Source organism: Phlebotomus argentipes, unplaced genomic scaffold, assembly GCF_947086385.1.
Source record: "Phlebotomus argentipes unplaced genomic scaffold, Phlebotomus argentipes genome assembly scaffold_18, whole genome shotgun sequence".
Taxonomy (NCBI): Eukaryota; Metazoa; Arthropoda; class Insecta; order Diptera; family Psychodidae; genus Phlebotomus; species Phlebotomus argentipes.
Genome location: NW_026776177.1, coordinates 3,574,979 through 3,595,067, shown reverse-complemented (window position 1 = coordinate 3,595,067; position 20,089 = coordinate 3,574,979). Strand labels below are relative to the sequence as shown.

Sequence of the window (20,089 nt, the reverse complement as noted above, 5' to 3'; positions counted from 1 at the left end):
AACAATAGACAATTGAGTAAACTTCCTCGCACTATTTTGATACAATTGTGAAAATTTCCACGAATTGCGTCGCAACGATACTTTGAAACCTTATCGAAATACCATAAGCCTTATCATCATTCCCATTATCAGCCTCCAGATGTATTAACACGAATTGTTTTCCTCCACCAGCTCGTCTTGGCAGGAAATGCTTTCGAGAAGGTGTCCTCCAAGGTGTTTGCACCCCTGGAGAATCTCATCGAACTGGACATCAGTGACTGTGACCTGAGGAGCCTGTGGAGCGACAACTCAGCCAAGGGCAAGGGCGTGAAGATCCTCAAGCGTCTGCGGTACTTCAATGTGTCCAACAACGAAATCAACACCATTAAGCGAACAGAAGTTGAGGTAAAATTTAATCTCATAACAATCCCAATTGTTCGCGTATATTGAATCCTCTCAATTGTCCCGCAGTTCCTCAGTGGACTCCGTGTGCTGGACATCGACAACAATCCTCTGAACTGCAATGCAGACTTCATGACGCTCATGACGTGGCTGACCAAGAAGAAGATCAAGGCTGGCGATGCTAGTCTCGAGCAGGGTCGCAATGCCAAGCTGGAAATGCTGCTCGATTATCCCAAGAGTGGCAGTCCGGACTCATCGTGGCAGAAGATTGTCTACAAGGCTTGCAGCCGAACGACTTACAGTCCCGACGTGCACGAGGTGGAATCCACCACGGCGCCCAAGATTAAGGAAGTGGAGAAGCCAAAGCCGCCCAAGGAGCAGCCAGTGGACTCCACGAAGATCAAGGATGAGGCAGAGAGCGAAGATGAGGATGATGAATTCTACGATGACGAGTACGATGATGACATGGATGAGAATGCGGAGATGATTGACAACAACGACAAGGATGTCAAGGAGAAGGATCTGTTTGTGAAGGAGCTGGACATTATCCAGAAATTCCAGGGCGATCTGTTCGGTGAGTTTTGAAGGTAAACCACACTTTGAGCTCAATAATCTGATGTCTCTTTCTCCGCCACAGGCAAGGAGAGCGACTTGTCCGACGAGGAGTACGACGATGACAGCGAGGAGGATGAGGACGGATCAGCGCCAACTGTCGTCTCGCGCCTCATGATCATCTGGCCAATTCTGATTGTGGTGCTCAGCGCTCTGCTGCTGCTCATGGTGATCGGCAAGATTGTGTCGATGCTGATGAGAAAGCGCGGCGAGAGATATCGCCAAGCCTTGCTGGCCTCCAAGAATTCAATTGTCTACCAAAAACTGTCCGAAGACATCCAGAAGGCTCCGCCCACGCCCAAAATCAACCGATACCAGCCCATCAATCAAGTCTAACCCTCCAGAAGAGCTTCAGCAGTTCTCCAGAGTTTCCCTCTCCTGCCCCTTTTCCTGCTAACCCAGTTTTATCCTCCAAGCTAGGATCGATATGTCCTACAATCCCCTGTAGTGTGCCTCTCCTATCTCCTAACGAATTGTATAAATGAATAGAATTTATGCGCTCCCTTGATTGGCTTAAGAGAGTGCTTTTGAATGCAGCTTTTAATATACACACAATATATATTATTTTATTATTCTACAAAATACCGTTTGCTAGTATTTAGTCTTAACAATGTAATTTTTTGAGTAAATGATCGGCTAGTTTTTTTTCTGAATGGACTTAGAAAAGAGAGTCGAAGTGAACTTTAAAGCAATGGCAATCAAAATTTCCTGCATTAATTGACTTCTTTTTCATGATTAACAAACTCCAACCACCACATAAAGTGCCATTCCAATTTTTTTTTGTAATGATTGAATGAAAGAAGAAAGAAATGTTACGTGTAAGAATTCACAATGAGGAAGAGAAATAAAGTAATTGTCGAAAGAAAGAAACCTTATTCCTGTCCTAAAGAATGTGTTGATATGAGAAAGAAAAAAAGAAAATTCCAAGAGAAACGGTTGGAGTTGTGCTAATAATTTCTTTTATGCGTTTCGGATTAGTGAAACCCCTTTTTTATATCTACTTTTAATGTTGAATTGAGAATATTTAGAGCTAGTCTAAAAAGTATTTAAATATTTTTTGGGTTTTGTATTGTCTTCGAGTGAATCCCTTGAAGAAATAAAACGTATTACTTAAAAGATCTTATTTGCTGTTATGCGGAAAAGTCCCTGACTTGCGCCATTGGAGATTTGGAAACATTTCATGAAATCCACTTGTTTGGGAAGGCCTTATCGGCTGAGAAACACAACTGTGTGAGGCGTTTATCAAGGTTTTGTCTGTGTTTGTAGAGAATTCACTTGTCAAGAAAGATGATTCCCAGACGGAGAGTTGTTGATCTTCTGCACAGCATTTCACGGGCATCGTGAGTATTTAAGGAATATTGTGCAATAAATATTGTTTTCCACTTCATTATGTGATCCTTTGCAGATGTCGATGTCCCAGCCATTCAACAGATGCCGGCGGAGGCGTCAAAGACAATGCTTTCGAGGTATAAACCGTGAATATTTCTTATCACCTCCAATTCCCTAACATTTTATTGCATCGCATATCAAAGATGACGAGTTCCACCATTCGATATGGGCCCGGTGTGTCAAGAGAATTAGGGGCCGACCTGGCTAATCTGCGGGTCAAGAATGTCTGTTTGCTCATCGATAAGAATATTGTGGACAAACCATCAGTGAGAACCGCTTTCGACTCCCTGACGAGACACAAGATCAACTATGAAATCTTCCAAGACGTCCGAGTGGAGCCAACAGATCAGAGTCTTCTGAAAGCCATTGAATTCGCCAGGAGAAGGAGTTTCGACGCTTATGTCGCCATCGGCGGAGGCTCAGTGATGGACACAGCAAAAGCTGCCAATCTTTATGCTGCGCATCCCGAAGCGGAATTCCTGGATTTCGTCAACATCCCCGTGGGAAAGGCTAAAGAGGTGGTTTTGAGAAATAATCCACAAGATCTTCTATAGATTATCTTCGATTACAGGTCACAAATCCGGTGAAACCTTTAATAGCCGTGCCAACAACCGCCGGAACAGGATCTGAAGCCACAGGGATTATTGTATTCGATTACAAACCGCTGCACATCAAGACGGGAATTTCCAACAAGGCTCTAAAGCCTGTGCTGGGACTTATTGATCCTCTCCACACACTCTCGTTGCCTGAGAGAGTGATGGCCTATGCAGGATTCGACGTCTTTTGCCATGCGCTCGAGAGCTTCACAGCTGTTCCTTACACAGAACGCGGTCCAATGCCTGCGAATCCCAAGCTAAGACCGCCTTATCAGGGAAGCAATCCCTTATCAGACGTCTGGGCTAGATTCGCTCTTTCCACAGTCAGGAAGCATTTCAGGTAGTTCAGCATTGAATAGACTATCAGAACTCGCTCATATCCTTCTTTCTTCACCAAGATCCGCTGTCTTCAATCCTGACGATGTCAAGGCCAGAGCTGAGATGCACTTGGCAGCATCAATGGCTGGAGTTGGGATTGGAAATGCCGGCGTTCACCTTTGCCATGGGCTTTCCTATCCGATATCCGGTCTGGTGAAGTCTTTCATCCCCGAAGGATACAACAAAACGCACCCGATAATCCCTCACGGCCTCTCAGTGGTGATGACAGGTCCTGCAGTGTTCAACTTCACTGCTCCTGCGTGTCCTGAGAAGCACTTGGAAGCTGCTGCTCTCCTCGGAGCTGACACGGCGAACACCCGAAGAGAGGACGCCGGACGGAAGTTGAGTGAAATTGTGCGACAATTTATGTATGACCTCAAGATTGAGGACGGTTTGAGCGCTTTGGGCTTCTCAAGAGAGGACATTCCGTCACTGGTGAAGGGAACTCTGCCCCAAGAACGATTGATAAAACTGGCGCCGAGAGAGCAAACAGAGGAAGATCTCTCGCTACTCTTCGAAGACTCCATGAAAGTCTACTAAATCGCCGAAAGATGGGCAAAAGAGCCGCTTTGCTGCACGATTCAAAATGTATTCGGTGGAAAAAATACACGGGATTTGGGAATTATTTGCACAATTCTTAAGTAATGTGTTCGAGAAGATTTATGAGGTGGTGAAGAGAAAATCCGTATTAAATCTTCAGCACACGGTAATTAGATTTTATGAAAGAAAAACTCCAAAATTCATTTTTGCAGTAGCAAAAATAAGCAAAAACCCTTTCAAGATTGCCTTTCAGGGGTGGAAAAAGGCGCAAAACATCTTCTAAAAATTCCATGAATTCCTGAGACACTCTCTCTCTTTTAAGTGACACCAGGAGAGATGGTAAGAAGCATTGCTAAGTGTTGGTTCATCGCTCATGGAAGACAGTCTGTTGACAACTACAACCGCATCTCTCGATTCAGGCCTCTTGGCCGAAGCGCAAATCCAATTTATCTGGTGGAGTCTCAACTGTTCTCTCCCCCAGAATTCAGTACGAGAGCAACTTCGGAAGCATTGAGATTGCTTCCCCGCCAGCGAGATAAACTCTTGAACCCCAAACGAAGACAGCAGAAGACTTAAAGTGTGTGTTTTTCACTGAGAAAAGACGCAGTGGTGCATCATGTGAAGTGTTTAAAATTGAATTACATCGATAAACAGTGTGTGTGCGCGCCTTATCGTCAGGTAACAAATTATCTTATCAGTTTGCTCAGAATTTTTGAGGGAATCACTTAAGGCGCAGTTGAAATAAGTTGACTTTCTGGGCTGATCATAAAGAAGTCTTTTATTGACTCACACAGTTCTCGTGGAGAATTTTACTTAAGAAAACCCTGGCTTTTCCTTTTCATCCAGCCGAGAGAGAGAGAGAGTGAGTGAAAGTGGGTGAAAATCTGTATCTTAAAAATCTGTTAAGAATATTGTGTGACAAAGAATGGAATATCACTGTAAAATTCTACAGCCTCAGTGACGGCTTTAAATCTCACTTAATTGGCGTTTCCTGATCACATCTCGTTGTGGGCAACATTTTGTGTACATTTTTTTTCACTCTCCAGAGAGTGACCGAGTGTCCATTTGCACAAGACACACAACTTCACAATCATCTCCACATTGAGACGCTTGAATTTTGTGTTAATTCAATTTTGTCGATCATACGGAAATTTATGATCATCTTCCGTGTGTGCACAGGATTGAAAAATGCCCCGAAGCGTGTCGAAAAAAAATGCAAATTTCCCCTTTGTACTGAACACAACACTGTTGATGCTAAAGCCAATTGATTGGCCATTGAAGTTGCGACAATTGTCAATTGCTCGTGAGGGATGTGAACCACTCCTTGTGCACACAGATCGATCAGCACACAAATGCCCGCGCGAAGTGATTTCATGGGCAGCAATATTAGCATCGTCAACATCACCCAGAATCTTCATTATGATTGCTTGACGATCCGCGACCAAATGACAAAACGCGACAAATTGCATAAATGCATGATATGCACAATCACGATAATTACACGATAGTGAAAAAAAATGCACTTTTGCCTCTGCGAACTGAGCTCTTAATTGGCGGTGGCTTTGCAGGAGGGAAGCATGAAGGACGTTTGGGCGGCCGGACCTCTTCTCCGGTGCCTCATCGTGGTTCTCAGTGCGCTGCCCTTGGCACTGAGTCTCACGCCGCGAGCCACGGATCTGGAAGTGCCCAAGAGATGCAACCTGGAGCGCGTGTTCAAGCGCATCGGCTACAACTGCGCCAAGTTGGATTTGAAGGAAATTCCGCAGTACCTCAAGACTTCAATGGAGGTGAGAATTATCCGGTCATGAGTGATTTTCAGTGACAATTTAGGAAGAAATTAGGGTCATGCAAAGATGCTTATTGTCGCGTGATTGCTTAAAATGATTGCGTAGAAGATTTAATAAGCACCATTTGGAGAAACTCATTTCCACTGAAGATTATAGTTGGAAAATGTCCAAGAGTTCTCTGAACACTGGCTGAAAATGCAAACTTATTAAGTGTTTCTTGTATTCTTAAGCATGAGAAGCAATTTATCTAATATTTTATGCTTGCATTGCATCCAAAAGAGCCCTTTTCTCCTCTATTCATTGAAACTTATCGTCTGGAATTTCTACTTCTTCCCCCCAAAAAATGCCTATCGCAGTTTCAGAGCTCCACTATTTTACTCGAAAATCTCCGAAAACGCACAATGCAATGCTTGATAAGGAAATCCATCCCTTCCTCCTCAATCGTGATATCATTCTATTGCATTTTAACTGGGATTTCTCGCATCACTTGTGAATTTTCATTGCAAATTTTCCCTGCACATGTTAATCTTCACACCATTGACGCTTTGTGAGCTGATGAGAAGACAAGAAACTCGAACAATCTTCCAATTGAGAGGTCAATTGGACTGAACGCCGAGCGGAGGAATGAAAAAATACAAAGCAATTAGGCTCAATTAGAGATGAGGTCAGAGCGAAGGAAGATGCGAAGAGAGGCGGCGCTCAAGAATGGAGTTGCTTTAGCGGCATGGAAAATGAGATTTTCTTTTTCTCATCCCCAGATTCTCGATGCTTCCTATAATCGGATCAGGGACTTGAGTCCGCAGTCGTTTAACCGGTACACAGATCTTCAGTATTTGTATCTGGCGGAGAACATGATCCAGACCATCGAGCCGGGGACTTTTGCCCTCCTCAAGAATTTAGAGGCCGTTGATCTCGCCTACAATGCCCTCACCACAATCCCAGCGGAGCTCTTCAGCCTGCCACTCCTGCGCAATCTCTACATCTACAGCAACAACCTGTACGAACTCAAGGCGGACTTGGAGGTACGGATTGATCATCTGCAAGACCCCCAAAATCTCACAAATCACTCCTCTTCGCAGGCCCTCGAGAAGCCAATCACAGCGCCACTCCAGCTCATCAACATTGCCGATTGCAGACTAAACGCCGTTCCGGACTTTGGCATTCTTCCAGATCTCTGGCACTTGAACATCTCCTCGAATCCCCTTCAGCAGATTCAGCCACAGCAATTTTCTCCGCTGTGCAACTTAAAAACCGTAGATTTAAACAATACCAAAATGTCTCCTTGTGCATGTCAGCAGACGACTTTCTACATGCGCAAGAGATCCATTGCCATTAAGAATGGCATGTTTAACTGTGATAGTTCAGCGGAGGGTAAGCTTAGCACCCCTAAAATGCGTAAAACTTCCCACTCACCTCAGTTCTGCACTCTTCCAGAGTTGATCTACTGTCCAGACGTTGTGAATTCCACGCGAGAAGCCGCAGACTACGACGAGTGCAATGCTGTGAGAGAAGTCAAGGTGCTCAATGAGCAAGCCACTTCCTCCTGGATGATCGTGGCGCTCTCCATTCTGGGCTGTCTGGTCGCCTTCATCCTCCTGCTGTGCATCTGTCATCGGCGGAATAAGAAGAGCGCCAAGATGTCCCAGAAAATCTCCCTCAGCGACGTGAAACCATCTGAGGAGAACGGCAATCGAGACAATCTCCTGTCCTATGAGAAAACTTGACTGATCCAGGAGTGTACATAGAGCAATAAACTGTCCAGGATTCTGTATTCAAAGATTTATGCAATTTCCAGATCAACTGGAGCTTCCACAGGCGTCTCCGCGGGTGCCTCCGTTGGTGCCTCGATGGGCGCTTCATTAGGCGCTTCTGTGGGAGATTGGGAGAGCTGAGCCTGATCAGTATCATCTCCTGAATTCTTCTTGGACAGGGAAGACAAGCGACTCCTGCCCGGCTGATAGATCTGAATAGACGGGCGATCTTTGTTGCGAATCCTGCGAGCCTGGCGCTCTTCCTTCTGCTTCTCACGCTCCTCTCGCAGCTTCTCGCGCTTCAGCTGACGATTGGATTTCTCAACAGGCTTCTCTTCATCCTTCGTTTCAGCCTTTTCTGCCACTGCTTTAGCGACATCATTATTTGCCTCAGATGTTGAGGCTTCAGCCTTCTTCTCTTGCCTCTGTTCGCGCCTTCTCTCGCTGTACTTCTTCACCTCCTTCCTCACTTCCTCCGTGGACGCAGAAGCACCTTCATTAGCACTCTTCTGGGCTTTCAGCAATGCCTTTTCCTTCTTCCTCTCCTCATTGCGTCGCTCTCGCTCAAGCTTTCGCTGCTGATCTCTCTCCGCACGCTTCTTGTCCTTCTCCTCCTTGGCAGCTTTGGCCTTCTCATCGAGAGGCGGCTTTTCCTGCTTCTTCACGTCCTTTTCCTTCTCCTTGTCTTTCTTGTTGCGCTTATCAACCGTTCGAGATTTAATTGTGCGCACAATAATATCATCTTCGCCCTCCTTCTCCTGCTCAGCGATCGAGGCTGGAATTCCCTTCGCCACTTGGTTCTTCTTCTTCAATTTCTCCTCCTCCCGCGCACGGCGCTTCTCCTCAACCTTGCGCTTCTTCTCCTCTCGCTTCTCCTGCCTCTTCGTGGCAATGAATTCGAGCAGAGGCGTTGATTTTATCTTCTTATCGTCCCGGAATTGATACGTAAACTCCAGCTTTGACTCCTGCTTCTCATTATCGCCTTTGAGCGTCTCCAGGAAGGCGAGAAAGTGGGATTCAGTCTCAATTGTGTTGCATTTGGCGTCTTTCTTGCGGGCCCGATTCTTTGGCAGACCCTGAAAGGGAGCAAACTCCACCACAGCCGGATATTCAGCACCTCTGGTGTCAACAAACACGTATCCATCGAATTTCTCCTTGAAGATAAAAATATCCTCTTGACGCAAGAAGTTTATGTACGCTCGGCATGAGGAATTCAAGCCCAGCGTCCAATCGGCAGGCACGAAGTAGAAGTAATCGTGGTCAGGAATGGGATTGATTTGCTCCTTGAATGTCTCCTCGGACATTGTGGGCGGCAGTCGCCGAATAACCACCTGCCGGAAAAGTCAGCATAAAGAAATGCTTTCGCGTAGGAAAATCGTGAGTTTTACCTTTGTCAGGGGCTTCTGCTTGTCCTTCTTCCTCTTATCCTTCTTGTTGGGCCTCTCCTTCTTCACTGGCGCCACAGAAATCTCTATTTTCTCACCGTCTTCACTCATTATTGCGGAGTTCTCTCAATATTGACTACAATTTAAGTGTGGTTATGTGCAGAATTGTTTTGACGTTCACCAATTCGCCGAAATTCGCCACCAGAAGAAATTCCTTAAATTCTCAGGCCAGAGATTTTCAGGAAGATTCTCATTACAAACGGATATCGTTAACAAGACCATTTGACTCCTTGCAGATGCTTTTAAAAACATACTTATAATAAAGCATAGGAAGCTTTTCATTTAGACTACAAGTTACAAATCTATTTCATGTGCTGTTTTGGCTGTTTTACAAGAATCTAAGCTCTAACCGGTGAACTTAAAAGGCCCAAGAGATGACAATCTGCCTCAAGAATTGTCATATCCTTCTCCGATCCCAAGAATCGCGAGGAGAGCTCCAGATCTTTTACGCGCAGTCGAACTCTGGCTCCTCTAACGTAAGACCTAAAAAGATAATTTCTTGCTTAATTAGCTGAAATTTTCCATTGTCATAACATAGGACAGATCACTTACTCTCCATTCTTCGCCGGACGTGTGCAGACACAGTGGAATTTCCATCCGAAATCAATATAAAGATCATCGTTCACGACATGAAAGATTTGCCCGGTGACAATTTTTCCCTCGGGATCACCAAGCTGAAATAATGCACAGATCTCAAACCCAGATTCTTTGCTTTTGCTTATTTCAGTAAACTCACGTCCATAAACTTGGAATTCCTCAGGAGAGCAGCAAAAGTTTGCTCTTGTTTGGGCGCCGGCTGCTCCTCAGGTTCCGAGAACTTTTTCAGTGATTTGGCGAAACCACCCAACTTCTCTTCACTCTCTTGGGCAGGGGGAGTTGCCGGTGGACTGCAGAAGTATCTTGGATGGAGATTTAAGGATCTTTTGGGTATTTTTCTGAGGAAATTTCCTCCCACGTTTCTAATCAAAACACAGCACGACATTTTCACGGCGAAATTGTGACAGCTGTGGAACGTGTCCAGAATCCCGCCAAAAACCACTGTGGAACTTGTGGGAGGAAAGGAGTAATTTTGGCGGAAGAATTAAAAGAAAGACTTTATTTCGCTGATATATATTCAGAAAAGCTTCTCAGAGAAAAGTTTATTGTCTTTTCACGATCAAAAAAGCTAAGTACATCCATAAAATTGATCCAATAATTGAGATTTAGAGCATTGAATTGCGGCTGTCGGAATCATCGCGCGGCAATGGACTCGAATGAGCACTCTTGTCGTACTCCCCAAGAGGAACGTCCTTTTTCCCTGTGCGGACAATATCCTAGAATGGGGAGAGTATTAGCAAGTGTCCCTAAGCTAGGGCCCCTAATGAAAAAAAGAGGTGTGAGAAAAAGATAAAAAAGCTTAAATCGGCAGTACGCTGAAGCTGTTAGGAAAAATTGAAAATAAGGAAAAACTCACTACAGCTAAGCCATCTTTAATTTTGAAGGCTTACTTCTTCGGCATCACCATTCTTGCGGTGCTCACTCTCAAGTCTCTGCCTCTCCACTTTCACTGCCCAAGCCTTGAGGTACTCCACAATGCCATGGTGGCCGAAGGTTTCCGCCTCGTCGATGGGCATGTTTCCCCAGCGATCGCGGGGATCGTGGGGCACGCCGCACTGCTCCAGCAGGAAGAGGACGCAGTCCTTGTGACCCTCAGCGGCCGCCAGATGCAGAGCTGTCCTCCCGTCGTAGTCCGCCAACGTGACGTCCATGCCCGAGAGTTTGTGCCTGAAATCAGACGCGAGATGACGTTATCGCTTATCTGGGATGTTAGTTTTTTCCTTTATCAATTAATTAAAGCAAAGAATTGATAGGAAACTTTATATGCCAAATGTTTTGCTCAAACATTCTGATAATTTCGCACACAGAATTGACTCATTTCAGTGAAAATTTTGATGAATTTAGCGATATTTGAGATTCCATGTGGAGCAACTCACCGCCTGAGAGCTGTCACATCCCCGCTGGCGGCTGAGAAGAGGAGATTAACAATGGACAGTCCTTTGGTTTCGTACCGATGCCTCCGTGGATCCTTCTTATTTGTGGCGTGCTTCAAGTTGTCGTAGCGGTGGAAATTGAAGGCGGCTACAATCTCTTCGGAGAACTGGAGGCCGCGACAACTGTTCCCTAGTGGATCCAGTGGTGGCGACCAACAGAAGATGCCCATCACATTGGGAATGACCACGAGAATTCCTCCACTGACGCCAGACTTTGCCGGCAGGCCCACTTTGAAGGCGAACTGTCCTGAATAGTCGTACATTCCGCAGGAGTGCATTAGCGACAGGACGTCCCTCACGACTTCTGGGCGCAGGACTTTCTCCTCGGTCACCGGACAAATGCCTCCGTTGGCCAGAGTGGCGGCAACGACAGACATGCTGTCGCAAGTGGCTTCCATTGAGCAGCACTGAAAGTAGAAATCCATGCACTCGCGCAGGTTTGTCTTGTCCGGATAGCACTTGTGCTCTCTCATGTAGAAGCCCAGGGCGTAGTTCCGATCGGCGGCCTCCCTTTCGGACAGGAAGACGCCATTGTTGAAGCCCAGATTCTCACCGCCGGACATTCGCTTGAACCACTGCATTGTGTAGTCGAACTTCTCGGCCAAAGTCATGTCGCGTTTCACGAGAGTCTTCAACAGGGAACAGACCAGAATGGCTCCAGCGTTGATCATAGGATTGTGCGGTTTCTCTGGAAAAATTGATTAAAAAAAATATCAAATTTAAATTTGAAAAATAAAGTTTGAATAAAATTATTTTTTCAATGAAAAAAAAATCATGTGAAGGAATACACTTAAATAATAAATCGAATCCTAAGCCAATTTAGCATGACCGTAGATAAATAAGTGAGAACGCGCTAAGTGAAATGATTTTTTGCACAAACATAATAATTAAATTGAAGTGATAAATATTTGCACTTTGACACAAATAACATCGCTAAATATAGGCTTATAATACAGGAAAGACGAATTGCTGTATAACTTTTATTCTGCCCGGAAGATTATTATTTTTGAGGTCGATCTTATCTGGATCAAGTTAATCTGTCGCCGAATTTTGGTGGAGTGGAAATTTCTGTGATTCTCTACATTGGAAGAGTGCGAGTTTATCGTGTTTCTTGATATTCTTGACATTGAGACGGAATTTTATCGTCTGAGCGATGAAAATTGATTGATTTAAATGCTTTGTGGTATCAAAGAATTGTATTACTGGCTGGCTTGACAACTTGATACCATTATATCGCGATGATCGTTAAAAATTTAGAAACCCGGGAAGTTATGGGCATTTAATGGTAATGCCGCTGAATTTTAATTCAGGATCATCATGTCAAACGATGTCTTGTTATGGGGCGCACAAATAAATATTTACTGACAAGAAATTAGCACGATAGTTGCGCAATTGACCTGCGGTCAAATGAGGGCTCGTAAAGTTGTCCTGGCGCGGAAAATTTACACGAAATACTCACTGTTGTAGTCGAGAACGAGTTCGTTGAAGTTCCTGCCGCTGGGCTCCTGGCCAACGTACTCGTGCACCGTCTCCTGGCCGAGCTTCTCCAGCGCGATGGCGTACGTCAGAGGTTTGCTGCAACTCTGCAGCGTGAAGGGAATATTGACATCCCCGATCCCGAATCTCTGGCCGTCGATCGTGCAGATGCTGACGCCCCAGTAATCGGGATTGACCCTCGCCAGCTGGGGAATATAGCTGGCCACCTTGCCATCCATGTTGCTCTTGCATCGCCAGTAGATCTCCTCGATGTCTTTGCAGAAACCTTGGAAGTCCGGAATGACGAACTGGTGTCTAAACGCTCTGGCAATTAGCACAATATTCTCAGCCACCACTCTGCAAATATTATGAAGAAATAGGCTTATCAGCAGGTCAATTATCACCACCATGATTTTCCCTCAGCTCAGGGAAAACACATCGTTTCCTTACGCTTTGAATGTGTCGCGATTCAAGTTCTGCGTTTCCGGCGAACCGCCTTCGAAATTCGCCAAGCGATGGACTTTGCGCAAATTCTCCATCATTTCGCTGATTCGAGGATCATTCATGCGAATGCCAAATGTTCGCAATGCCGCCAGGAATTTTCCCACAGGCAGCATTCCCGTCTCTTCCTGCCTGAACATGTCAAACAGGACATCTTCTGTGTTCTTCTGCTCTGTGTCGCGATGGCTGAAACGGGAGGAAATCATTGTGATCAATTTGTGATACTAAATGTGCAACACTTGGAAGATATTTCATCATCAGAAATTGATCAACTCATTGAGTTAATTTAGCAAAATTGATAGACCGCAATAGAGAATAAAAGAAGTTTTTGACCTCAAAACGTATGTAGGATTTAGCAAAATTAATTTTTTTTCTACTATCTTAACTCAATTTAGATAAGACTTTCACTTTTCCCGCCAATAAAATCTTATCAAATACTTTATCAATGAATTGGGAATTCACAGTAGCGATCACACCACGCGCTTTTCCACTGGGAAAAACTTCACTTCTTTCACTGTTCACTTCATTGTTTTTAATCGCAGCATTTTTATGCTTTGCCGCCTTTTGCTTATCAGTGTTAAATTCACATGTGAAAAAGTGTGTTTCCAAGTGAAAACTTATCAGTTGCACATGAATCACATTTCTTTAGCGCAGGGAAGTAAATTCCTGGCTTATTTGCAAATTGATAAATCACGTTGGCGAAACACCTCCAAAACTTTCCACAACACTGCCGGCATTTTACGTAATAATAGAATAGAAATACCTGAGGAATCTCGCGAGGAGCTTAACAAAGTTCTCCTTCTGCAGTGGCGTGGGCTTATCATTATTATTACTCTCCTGATGGAAACCGTTCTCCATTTCTCCGGATATCGAATCACTCGCACGAGAAGGCTTGTCAAGTGGACTTGATTGAGTGGCGGAGAAATGTGTGTGACCGAAGCACTGAAAATTGAAAAGACACTGGGATTTTTCGGAGAGCCCCAGTGTCTTTTTATAGATTCCACAGAGAGTGCTCGTGTTAGTGTCATAATTAATTGGAAAAACACAGACTGAGCAGATTTGCTTTGCATATTATATGTGTTTGGCTTTTGTTGGGGGAAAAATAGACTCAAATTGTTGTTGACGAAGTGGTGTTGTTGCTCTTTTTTCTCAACAACCATTCTGGCCAATCTCGCTTAAGTGCCGCGCACAGTGGCAAAAATAGGGATGGACATGGGACCTTATCGCCGCACATTTATTGAATTAATTGACAAAGTTCGTGAACTTGTCGCAAAGGAGTGACAAAAAAATGATCTAGCGACGCATGGGATGGCAATTAGACAAGTCGCAGCTCTGAGACCATGACCATGAGTCTCTCGCGCGTAATCAGTGATGACGAGTGAGCAGCTTTATCGCCGGATTGGTTGGATTTATTTACACACCTCCGCGACATTCTTCATCGTCACGAGAGAATCATAAAAACCTAGGAATTTCAGATCTTTTCCTCACCTCTTGCCATTCTCCTCGATGTCGTAAAACGCCACACGCCGACTATCGATTTTGGGCGTTTCGGGGGTGACTTCCGTGTTTCGCGATGTCTACAATGTAGAGAGAGAAAAAAGGCCTCATTCTCTGTGATAATTAATTGCTGATGGCTTGTGCTGAACTTGAGTTTACACAGGCCGAGCCATTGAGATGAAAGTTGGCAAAAAGCCCAAGATCATCACTGAATAAACCTGTGACTCAATCATCTCCATGGCGGAAGAAAAAAACTGTCTCAGTGTTTACTCATGGCGTGATAACACAATTATATCACACTAATTTTTTGCCAAAACACACCCAAACACCTCACCTGTCGCACTGACATGTGAAACGCGGCAATGGATGTGGTTTCAGGGCGGAAAATCGCCCCATTTCTCCCTATATGCCATCCACATCGCAGTGGAGGCGCCTGGTTGGGGGTGAAACTCCTCCGACAAGCAGGTGAAATTGCCAGAAATCTCACCAATGCAGCACCACTTCTCATCGCACCGATTATCTGAACACGCACGCACTATTCCTGCTACTTTTCACGCACACTGCACAGCGAAAAAGTGAGCGTGATTAGGGAGATTAGGTGGATTTTTCCTCGCGGTGGAACACCTCCGAAATTCTGCGTGAAACTGATGGCGAGTGGCGAATAAAAGTCGACTGAGAGTGAGTTGATATTTTGGGGCCATTGAGTGTGTGAGTGAGAGAATTTCCCGCACAGGGAGACTCTGAAGAAAATGCACGGAGAGTGAGAGCGAGATAAGGGAAAGCTGATTATGCACTGAGAGAAATTTGCTGATGGATTGTCTTCAATGTTCTGGGATTTGGTGTGACTGCACCTTTACCTTCCTGGCCATCAATCGATTCGCCTGTGCGCGGCTCAGTGCGCCGGCGCCAGAGCTGGCTGATCGGCGGAGGGCTTCATTAACAACATTCATTCATTCAAGAGGTGTCTCTCCACACTCTCGCATGCCCACCCACGCGCCTCGAGCCCATCCGAAGCCGTCCTAGGCCATCCACAACCCACGTCAGTGTCCACCGATTGCGTGTCGCGAGTGGTTGGTTCACTTCCTGCGGAGCTGCGGGCTAGGAGAGAAGCTCTGCTGTACTTCCCACAAAAGTGTGTGTGCGAGAGTCGCCCATGGAGGGCAGATATTGATTTTTCCGCCAGTCGCGGCGGAACACTCGCAACATAATGGCGGGCATGAAAATCCGTGTGGAAAAATGTGGTGCAAATTAGTGTGTGAAGTGACTCTGGTGGTGCTGGGACTGGGATACGTGTCTGCTGCAGTCAGCCAGCCGGACTTCTTTCCAGGTGCGATTAATCTCCGCACGTCACTCCTCAATTGGAGCTTTTTCAGGCGTGCATGTGGTTGCGAAGGGTGGGAATTCTGAGGCGTAGATGTGCGAAAAGTGATCCTCATGGGATGGGAAATCCACCACTGTGTCTCCCTGATCAACTGGAGTCAATTGGTGTCCGCGACCTCCGGAGAGAGAGTTGCTGGGGCGACTCCTCATGGCCCGAAACTTTCCATATGTTTCGCTCAAAAGTGACTAAAAGAGTGAATTAATTGCTCGCTATCGCCAGCAAGTGGGTAAACAATAGGCGATAGTTGTAAAACTACAGTGAATTCCCACCGTCGACCCATATTTTACCGATGGTATTTACTGGGTGTAAAATCGCACTCCAGCAGACGGTGAAGAAGCGCCCGTTCTTTGTCTCTCTGCGTGATGGACTCACACTCTCTTATTGGGTCCCTTTTACGATCGTCAGAGACCTCGAGGGTGTCGTACGCAGTGCCATTAGAGCACCTCTAGCACACAATAAAATGCAAATATTATTCCTACCCTCTGGATAGCCCAGAGAGTGCCTCAATCATGCCTCTTGCAGAACACTTCGAGGCACCCAGAAAGTGTCGTTATGGCGAGAATTATACTGCCAAGGAAATCAATCAAACCCGAGGAAACTGATTCAATACGCCATCCATATGGTGATAAAATATTTATTTCTATTAACAACAAATACAGCCACACCATGGCAGGATGTGGAAATGTAATTATGTGTACATGCTGAGTGAAAATCCTGAAAAGTATCTCTAAACTTCCTCTCAGATTCACCTCGCAATTTCCCGCAAATTTGCACAATATTGATCCGGTTTGGGAAACGGATTTGGAATTTATGAAATTGAGGGATGGCCTAAGAGCCTTACAAATTCACTTCGTTGACTCCTTGACAAAAAACCCAACACAATTACTCAAAGAGCCTCAGTGGGAATCCTTTTATAATGTCACCGAGAAATATTAAAATTCTCTGCACATCCTTTTCTTGACAAATCGATATTCATACCCAATGAAGCGCGAACATTTAATTAAATATCATTGGAGATTCATTGAATTACTTGGGAAGCAAATCACTGGCACTGATGAGGCTTTTTAATTAATGATTGCACGACGCTGGATGACATTATGGTTGAGGGATTAATTGAATTTTGCTCATTTTTCTGCACGAGGCACTCAAAGTCTGCCCTTTTCCTCAACTTAAATATCACACTGATTGAGCTATTTTCATTATTATGCCTGAAAAGGCGCTGTTGCTTCCAATTTTCTATAAATAGGACATCCTTATTTACCAAACTTTTCCCTCTATCACAAGCTCTATCACATCAGGCTGGCACTTGTGGTTGAGGGTAGTTTTCTTTGCTCCCGCTGTGGCCCCATAAAATAGCTATATATTTCATCAACGGAAGGTTGAAGCAAGTTTGAAAACAGTCACATAAATCTGGCAGAGAGAGAGAGGTGAAATTTTTATGGAAATTATTCTAAATAGTGGTCGTTTTCCATTTCCAGGTCTTCGCAGAGCGCCCAGCACCAAAATAACTTCAAATGCATGTAAGAGAGAGGGATGATTTTGTATGTGCGGGGGTGGAAACCAACCACAATTTATTGATTTGGGGGAGCACATTTAAATAAGGCAGAGTCTGTGGTTCCCAAAATAATTCTCTGATGTTGACATTTCTTGCCAGACGATGAGAACTACCTTGCTCAAATACTGAACTTCATCGAGGAGCAGGCGCGGCGCAGATTCCAGCAGAAGGTCGTGGAGTACCAGCTGGACCAGTCCGGGGACAACAGACTGCCGCTGCTGCAGAAGATAGCGCGGCAGGACTTCACATATCAGTTGCCCAAGATGCATGAGAACATCCATCACGGCGAGCCCTACATGTTCGCCGTGGGTCCCAACGATCCGCGCTTCTACAACGCAGAGAAGGATCCCAGCCTGGTGGAGGATGATGACGATGATTCCCAGGAGGAGCCGCTCATGGAGGAGTTCCCCTACTATCGCATCAGGGGGCCCATCAATGTCAACCCCAAACTCAAAATCAAGACCATCAACAATCCCGACGCCAGCAATGAGGCGGTGTCCAGGGAGATGCAGGGATTGCTGCAGAAGCTGAGCCACGGCATGCCCAACGGCGGCAGTGTGCTGGACGCCAATCTCCTGGCCAGACACGATGTCATCCAGAAGCCGATGGACATCGAGGCGCCCGTGGGGATGTACGTTGTGGCGCTGGTGGCTGGAGTCAGCGCTGCCATCACAGTCGGCCTCCTTGCCGTCGCCATCGGCTGGTACACGTAAGTTTGCCCTGTAATATGGGAGTGTCTTCTCACACCATCGCAACACAGACATTCCGAGAATTCCGCCGAGAAAGCGTCTGTGCTTATACGAATTCCAAGAATGCATTCCTGTGTGCGCTCATCTATGATGTTTCCTTTGAAGATGTGCCTCAAGGAGGTATGATTTTCCTTTTGGTGGAAACTTCTCTGTCAAAGTCAATTGCAGAAAAAGAATTCTCCCAAGAGCATTTTTGCAGTCTTTCATCTACTTCCTGAAAGAGTTCAAAGCTCTCACATGTACCAAAAATAGACGATAAAGATATGACGCGTGATTGATAGACAAGATTAGATTTTTTCCATTAAACACTTACGGTTTATGCGCTGTGATGTGAAATTCCAGCTGCTAAAAGTAAAAGAGTATAGAGTGCTGAGCAATATCCTTTGTGTGTTTTCCAGTTTCTACAAGAAGGCCAAGGCGGCAGCCGATGTGGAGTATCCTGCCTATGGAGTGACTGGGCCCAACAAGGAGATCTCGCCATCCGGAGATCGCCGCCTCGCTCAGAGTGCTCAAATGTACCACTATCAACACCAGAAGCAGCAGATAATTGCCATGGAGAACAGCCTAAACGGGGAGAGGAATGGATCCTTGTCCGATGTGAACAGCGACGATGAGAATGAGGAGGGAGACTACACAGTGTACGAGTGCCCAGGATTGGCTCCTGTAAGTGTCCTGGAGCAGCGCCAGCAAATGCAGGGATTAATTGATGTTTGCTTTTCCCCTCCCAGACTGGCGAGATGGAGGTGAAGAATCCACTCTTCTTCGACGATCCAACACCAGCCACGCCGGGCAATGTGACTGTGGTGCAGCAGAGCAAGCCTGATCCGGATTCCAAGACACCAAAATCAAAGGAATAAAATTTCCACTGTACGTGCAGGCTTGAACGGAGGTGAAAATTAACATTTTAACATTGACTTTATGTTCATACGTAGATTCCTTTGACACTTTGCCATGTCTTCAGACTCTCTGTAAGACTGATATCTCAATTCATTGGTCTCTAAACCAGTCAATTTGTATGACCTAAATATCAAAATTTTTCTCTAATAATCTAGAAGAGTTGTCTTACAGATTCATTTAAAAAAAAAGAGATGATTTCTTATTTAAACAGTGAGAAGAGACAAGAAATCATGTAACATCTTAGCGGAAGGATAAATTAAACTTAACACACAACATAAAAAATGAATGTAAAACCCTATAAAACTGAACAATTTATATATATATTAACTTAAAGGACATATTATTCCTCAAAAAAGAACAATTGTAAATGTTGTGGAATGTGAAGAATATATTGACTGTTAATTGTTGGATGGAACTAATAACAATACTAAGTGTATATAAATTGAAGATGGATCTAATCCAGATGGAAACATTACCAATTTTGTAGTGTTGTAACAAAAAGAAACCAGAAAAAAAGCAGCTCAGAAATCTTAAAGAAAAACGCCCCATTTCAACGTGAATGTCCAGCATTTTCCCTTGACTTTTAACCGAGCACAAATTTGTCACCAGAGAGAAAGATTAAAGAAAGCATATTAATGAATAATCATCTTATGATTCTCGCAAGTAAAAGGCGAGAAAATATTGATGGATAAGCCCACTCTTGAAGTACTTAACAATTTATTGTCAAATTAAGAGAATGCTATTAACTAAAATTAAAACATATAGAAAAAAAGAGAACCTTATATAATCTCATGTCTCTAAAAGGTAGTTTGATAAAAAAAAACGGAAGGAATGAAAAGGGTGAATTTTGATGGCAATGAAGCTTGACTTTTGGCATGTTTGGAATGCTTTTAAGGAGAAATGATGCGAATGATCTAAATTTGGACAGGGATGTGGACTTATGCCAGTATAAATTGAGATAAATTTATAAAAGAAAATGAAGCGTATATTTAGAGAGAAGAGTAAACTGAAATAAACAGCATTATATTCCACAAGATGCCAAATCTTTTTATTGTCTTTGTGCCAAACTTACCTTCATCTCCTGGACTCATTTGCTTGTTCTTTCTTGTGCCTCTTTGATGATT

At 44.7% G+C, this 20,089-nt stretch overlaps 7 protein-coding genes across 13 annotated transcripts in view; 4 read left to right on the top strand and 3 right to left on the bottom strand.

The window, feature by feature from the left end:
• The window catches only part of LOC132260957 (uncharacterized), a 30,820-nt gene extending 28,711 nt beyond the window's left edge, over window positions 1-2,109 (top strand). The window contains exons 12-14 of the mRNA XM_059759392.1: window positions 172-384; window positions 451-955; window positions 1,019-2,109. Coding sequence (XP_059615375.1) covers window positions 172-384; window positions 451-955; window positions 1,019-1,329 — 1,029 coding nt within the window. The 3' untranslated portion in view covers window positions 1,330-2,109. The remainder of the gene's footprint in view (window positions 1-171; window positions 385-450; window positions 956-1,018) is intronic.
• A 169-nt stretch (window positions 2,110-2,278) lies between these two features.
• LOC132259725 (probable hydroxyacid-oxoacid transhydrogenase, mitochondrial) lies at window positions 2,279-4,011 on the top strand. Its single transcript, XM_059757473.1, has 5 exons — window positions 2,279-2,333; window positions 2,399-2,459; window positions 2,526-2,900; window positions 2,954-3,318; window positions 3,377-4,011. The coding sequence occupies exons 1-5, from the start codon at window positions 2,281-2,283 to the stop codon at window positions 3,894-3,896; spliced, it is 1,374 nt and encodes a 457-aa protein (XP_059613456.1). The 5' UTR covers window positions 2,279-2,280; the 3' UTR covers window positions 3,897-4,011.
• A 317-nt stretch (window positions 4,012-4,328) lies between these two features.
• On the top strand, window positions 4,329-7,454 carry LOC132260019 (leucine-rich repeat and immunoglobulin-like domain-containing nogo receptor-interacting protein 1). 2 transcript variants are annotated; one of them, XM_059757918.1, is made up of 5 exons: window positions 4,329-4,574; window positions 5,465-5,683; window positions 6,442-6,705; window positions 6,763-7,054; window positions 7,118-7,454. In XM_059757918.1, the coding sequence occupies exons 2-5, from the start codon at window positions 5,474-5,476 to the stop codon at window positions 7,405-7,407; spliced, it is 1,056 nt and encodes a 351-aa protein (XP_059613901.1). In that variant the 5' UTR covers window positions 4,329-4,574; window positions 5,465-5,473; the 3' UTR covers window positions 7,408-7,454. The 2 variants fall into 2 exon arrangements, with proteins under 2 accessions (XP_059613901.1, XP_059613902.1); XM_059757919.1 differs by lacking the exon at window positions 4,329-4,574 and adding an exon at window positions 4,606-4,768.
• Window positions 7,455-7,463: 9 nt separating this feature from the next.
• Window positions 7,464-9,054, bottom strand: LOC132260018 (regulator of nonsense transcripts 3B-like). Its single transcript, XM_059757916.1, has 2 exons — window positions 8,823-9,054; window positions 7,464-8,765 (listed from the first exon to the last, which is right to left on the bottom strand). Exons 1-2 carry the CDS (start codon window positions 8,928-8,930, stop codon window positions 7,464-7,466), a joined length of 1,410 nt encoding a protein of 469 aa, XP_059613899.1. The 5' UTR covers window positions 8,931-9,054.
• Window positions 9,055-9,147: 93 nt separating this feature from the next.
• On the bottom strand, window positions 9,148-9,869 carry LOC132260020 (small ribosomal subunit protein bS1m). Its single transcript, XM_059757920.1, has 3 exons — window positions 9,616-9,869; window positions 9,432-9,553; window positions 9,148-9,362 (listed from the first exon to the last, which is right to left on the bottom strand). Exons 1-3 carry the CDS (start codon window positions 9,859-9,861, stop codon window positions 9,218-9,220), a joined length of 513 nt encoding a protein of 170 aa, XP_059613903.1. The 5' UTR covers window positions 9,862-9,869; the 3' UTR covers window positions 9,148-9,217.
• A 134-nt stretch (window positions 9,870-10,003) lies between these two features.
• On the bottom strand, window positions 10,004-15,054 carry LOC132260294 (glutaminase kidney isoform, mitochondrial). Of its 6 annotated transcripts, none has more exons than XM_059758320.1 (7): window positions 14,718-15,054; window positions 14,375-14,463; window positions 12,836-13,072; window positions 12,369-12,742; window positions 10,853-11,597; window positions 10,333-10,643; window positions 10,004-10,236 (listed from the first exon to the last, which is right to left on the bottom strand). In XM_059758320.1, exons 1-6 carry the CDS (start codon window positions 14,889-14,891, stop codon window positions 10,349-10,351), a joined length of 1,914 nt encoding a protein of 637 aa, XP_059614303.1. In that variant the 5' UTR covers window positions 14,892-15,054; the 3' UTR covers window positions 10,004-10,236; window positions 10,333-10,348. The 6 variants fall into 6 exon arrangements, with proteins under 6 accessions (XP_059614303.1, XP_059614301.1, XP_059614304.1 ...); XM_059758318.1 differs by having other exon boundaries at window positions 10,004-10,297; window positions 10,367-10,643; XM_059758321.1 differs by having other exon boundaries at window positions 10,367-10,643.
• Window positions 15,055-15,424: 370 nt separating this feature from the next.
• On the top strand, window positions 15,425-20,001 carry LOC132260379 (uncharacterized). The gene is made up of 5 exons (XM_059758446.1): window positions 15,425-15,710; window positions 17,243-17,284; window positions 17,419-18,028; window positions 18,467-18,731; window positions 18,797-20,001. The coding sequence occupies exons 1-5, from the start codon at window positions 15,620-15,622 to the stop codon at window positions 18,923-18,925; spliced, it is 1,137 nt and encodes a 378-aa protein (XP_059614429.1). The 5' UTR covers window positions 15,425-15,619; the 3' UTR covers window positions 18,926-20,001.
• The last annotated feature ends 88 nt before the right edge of the window (window positions 20,002-20,089 follow it).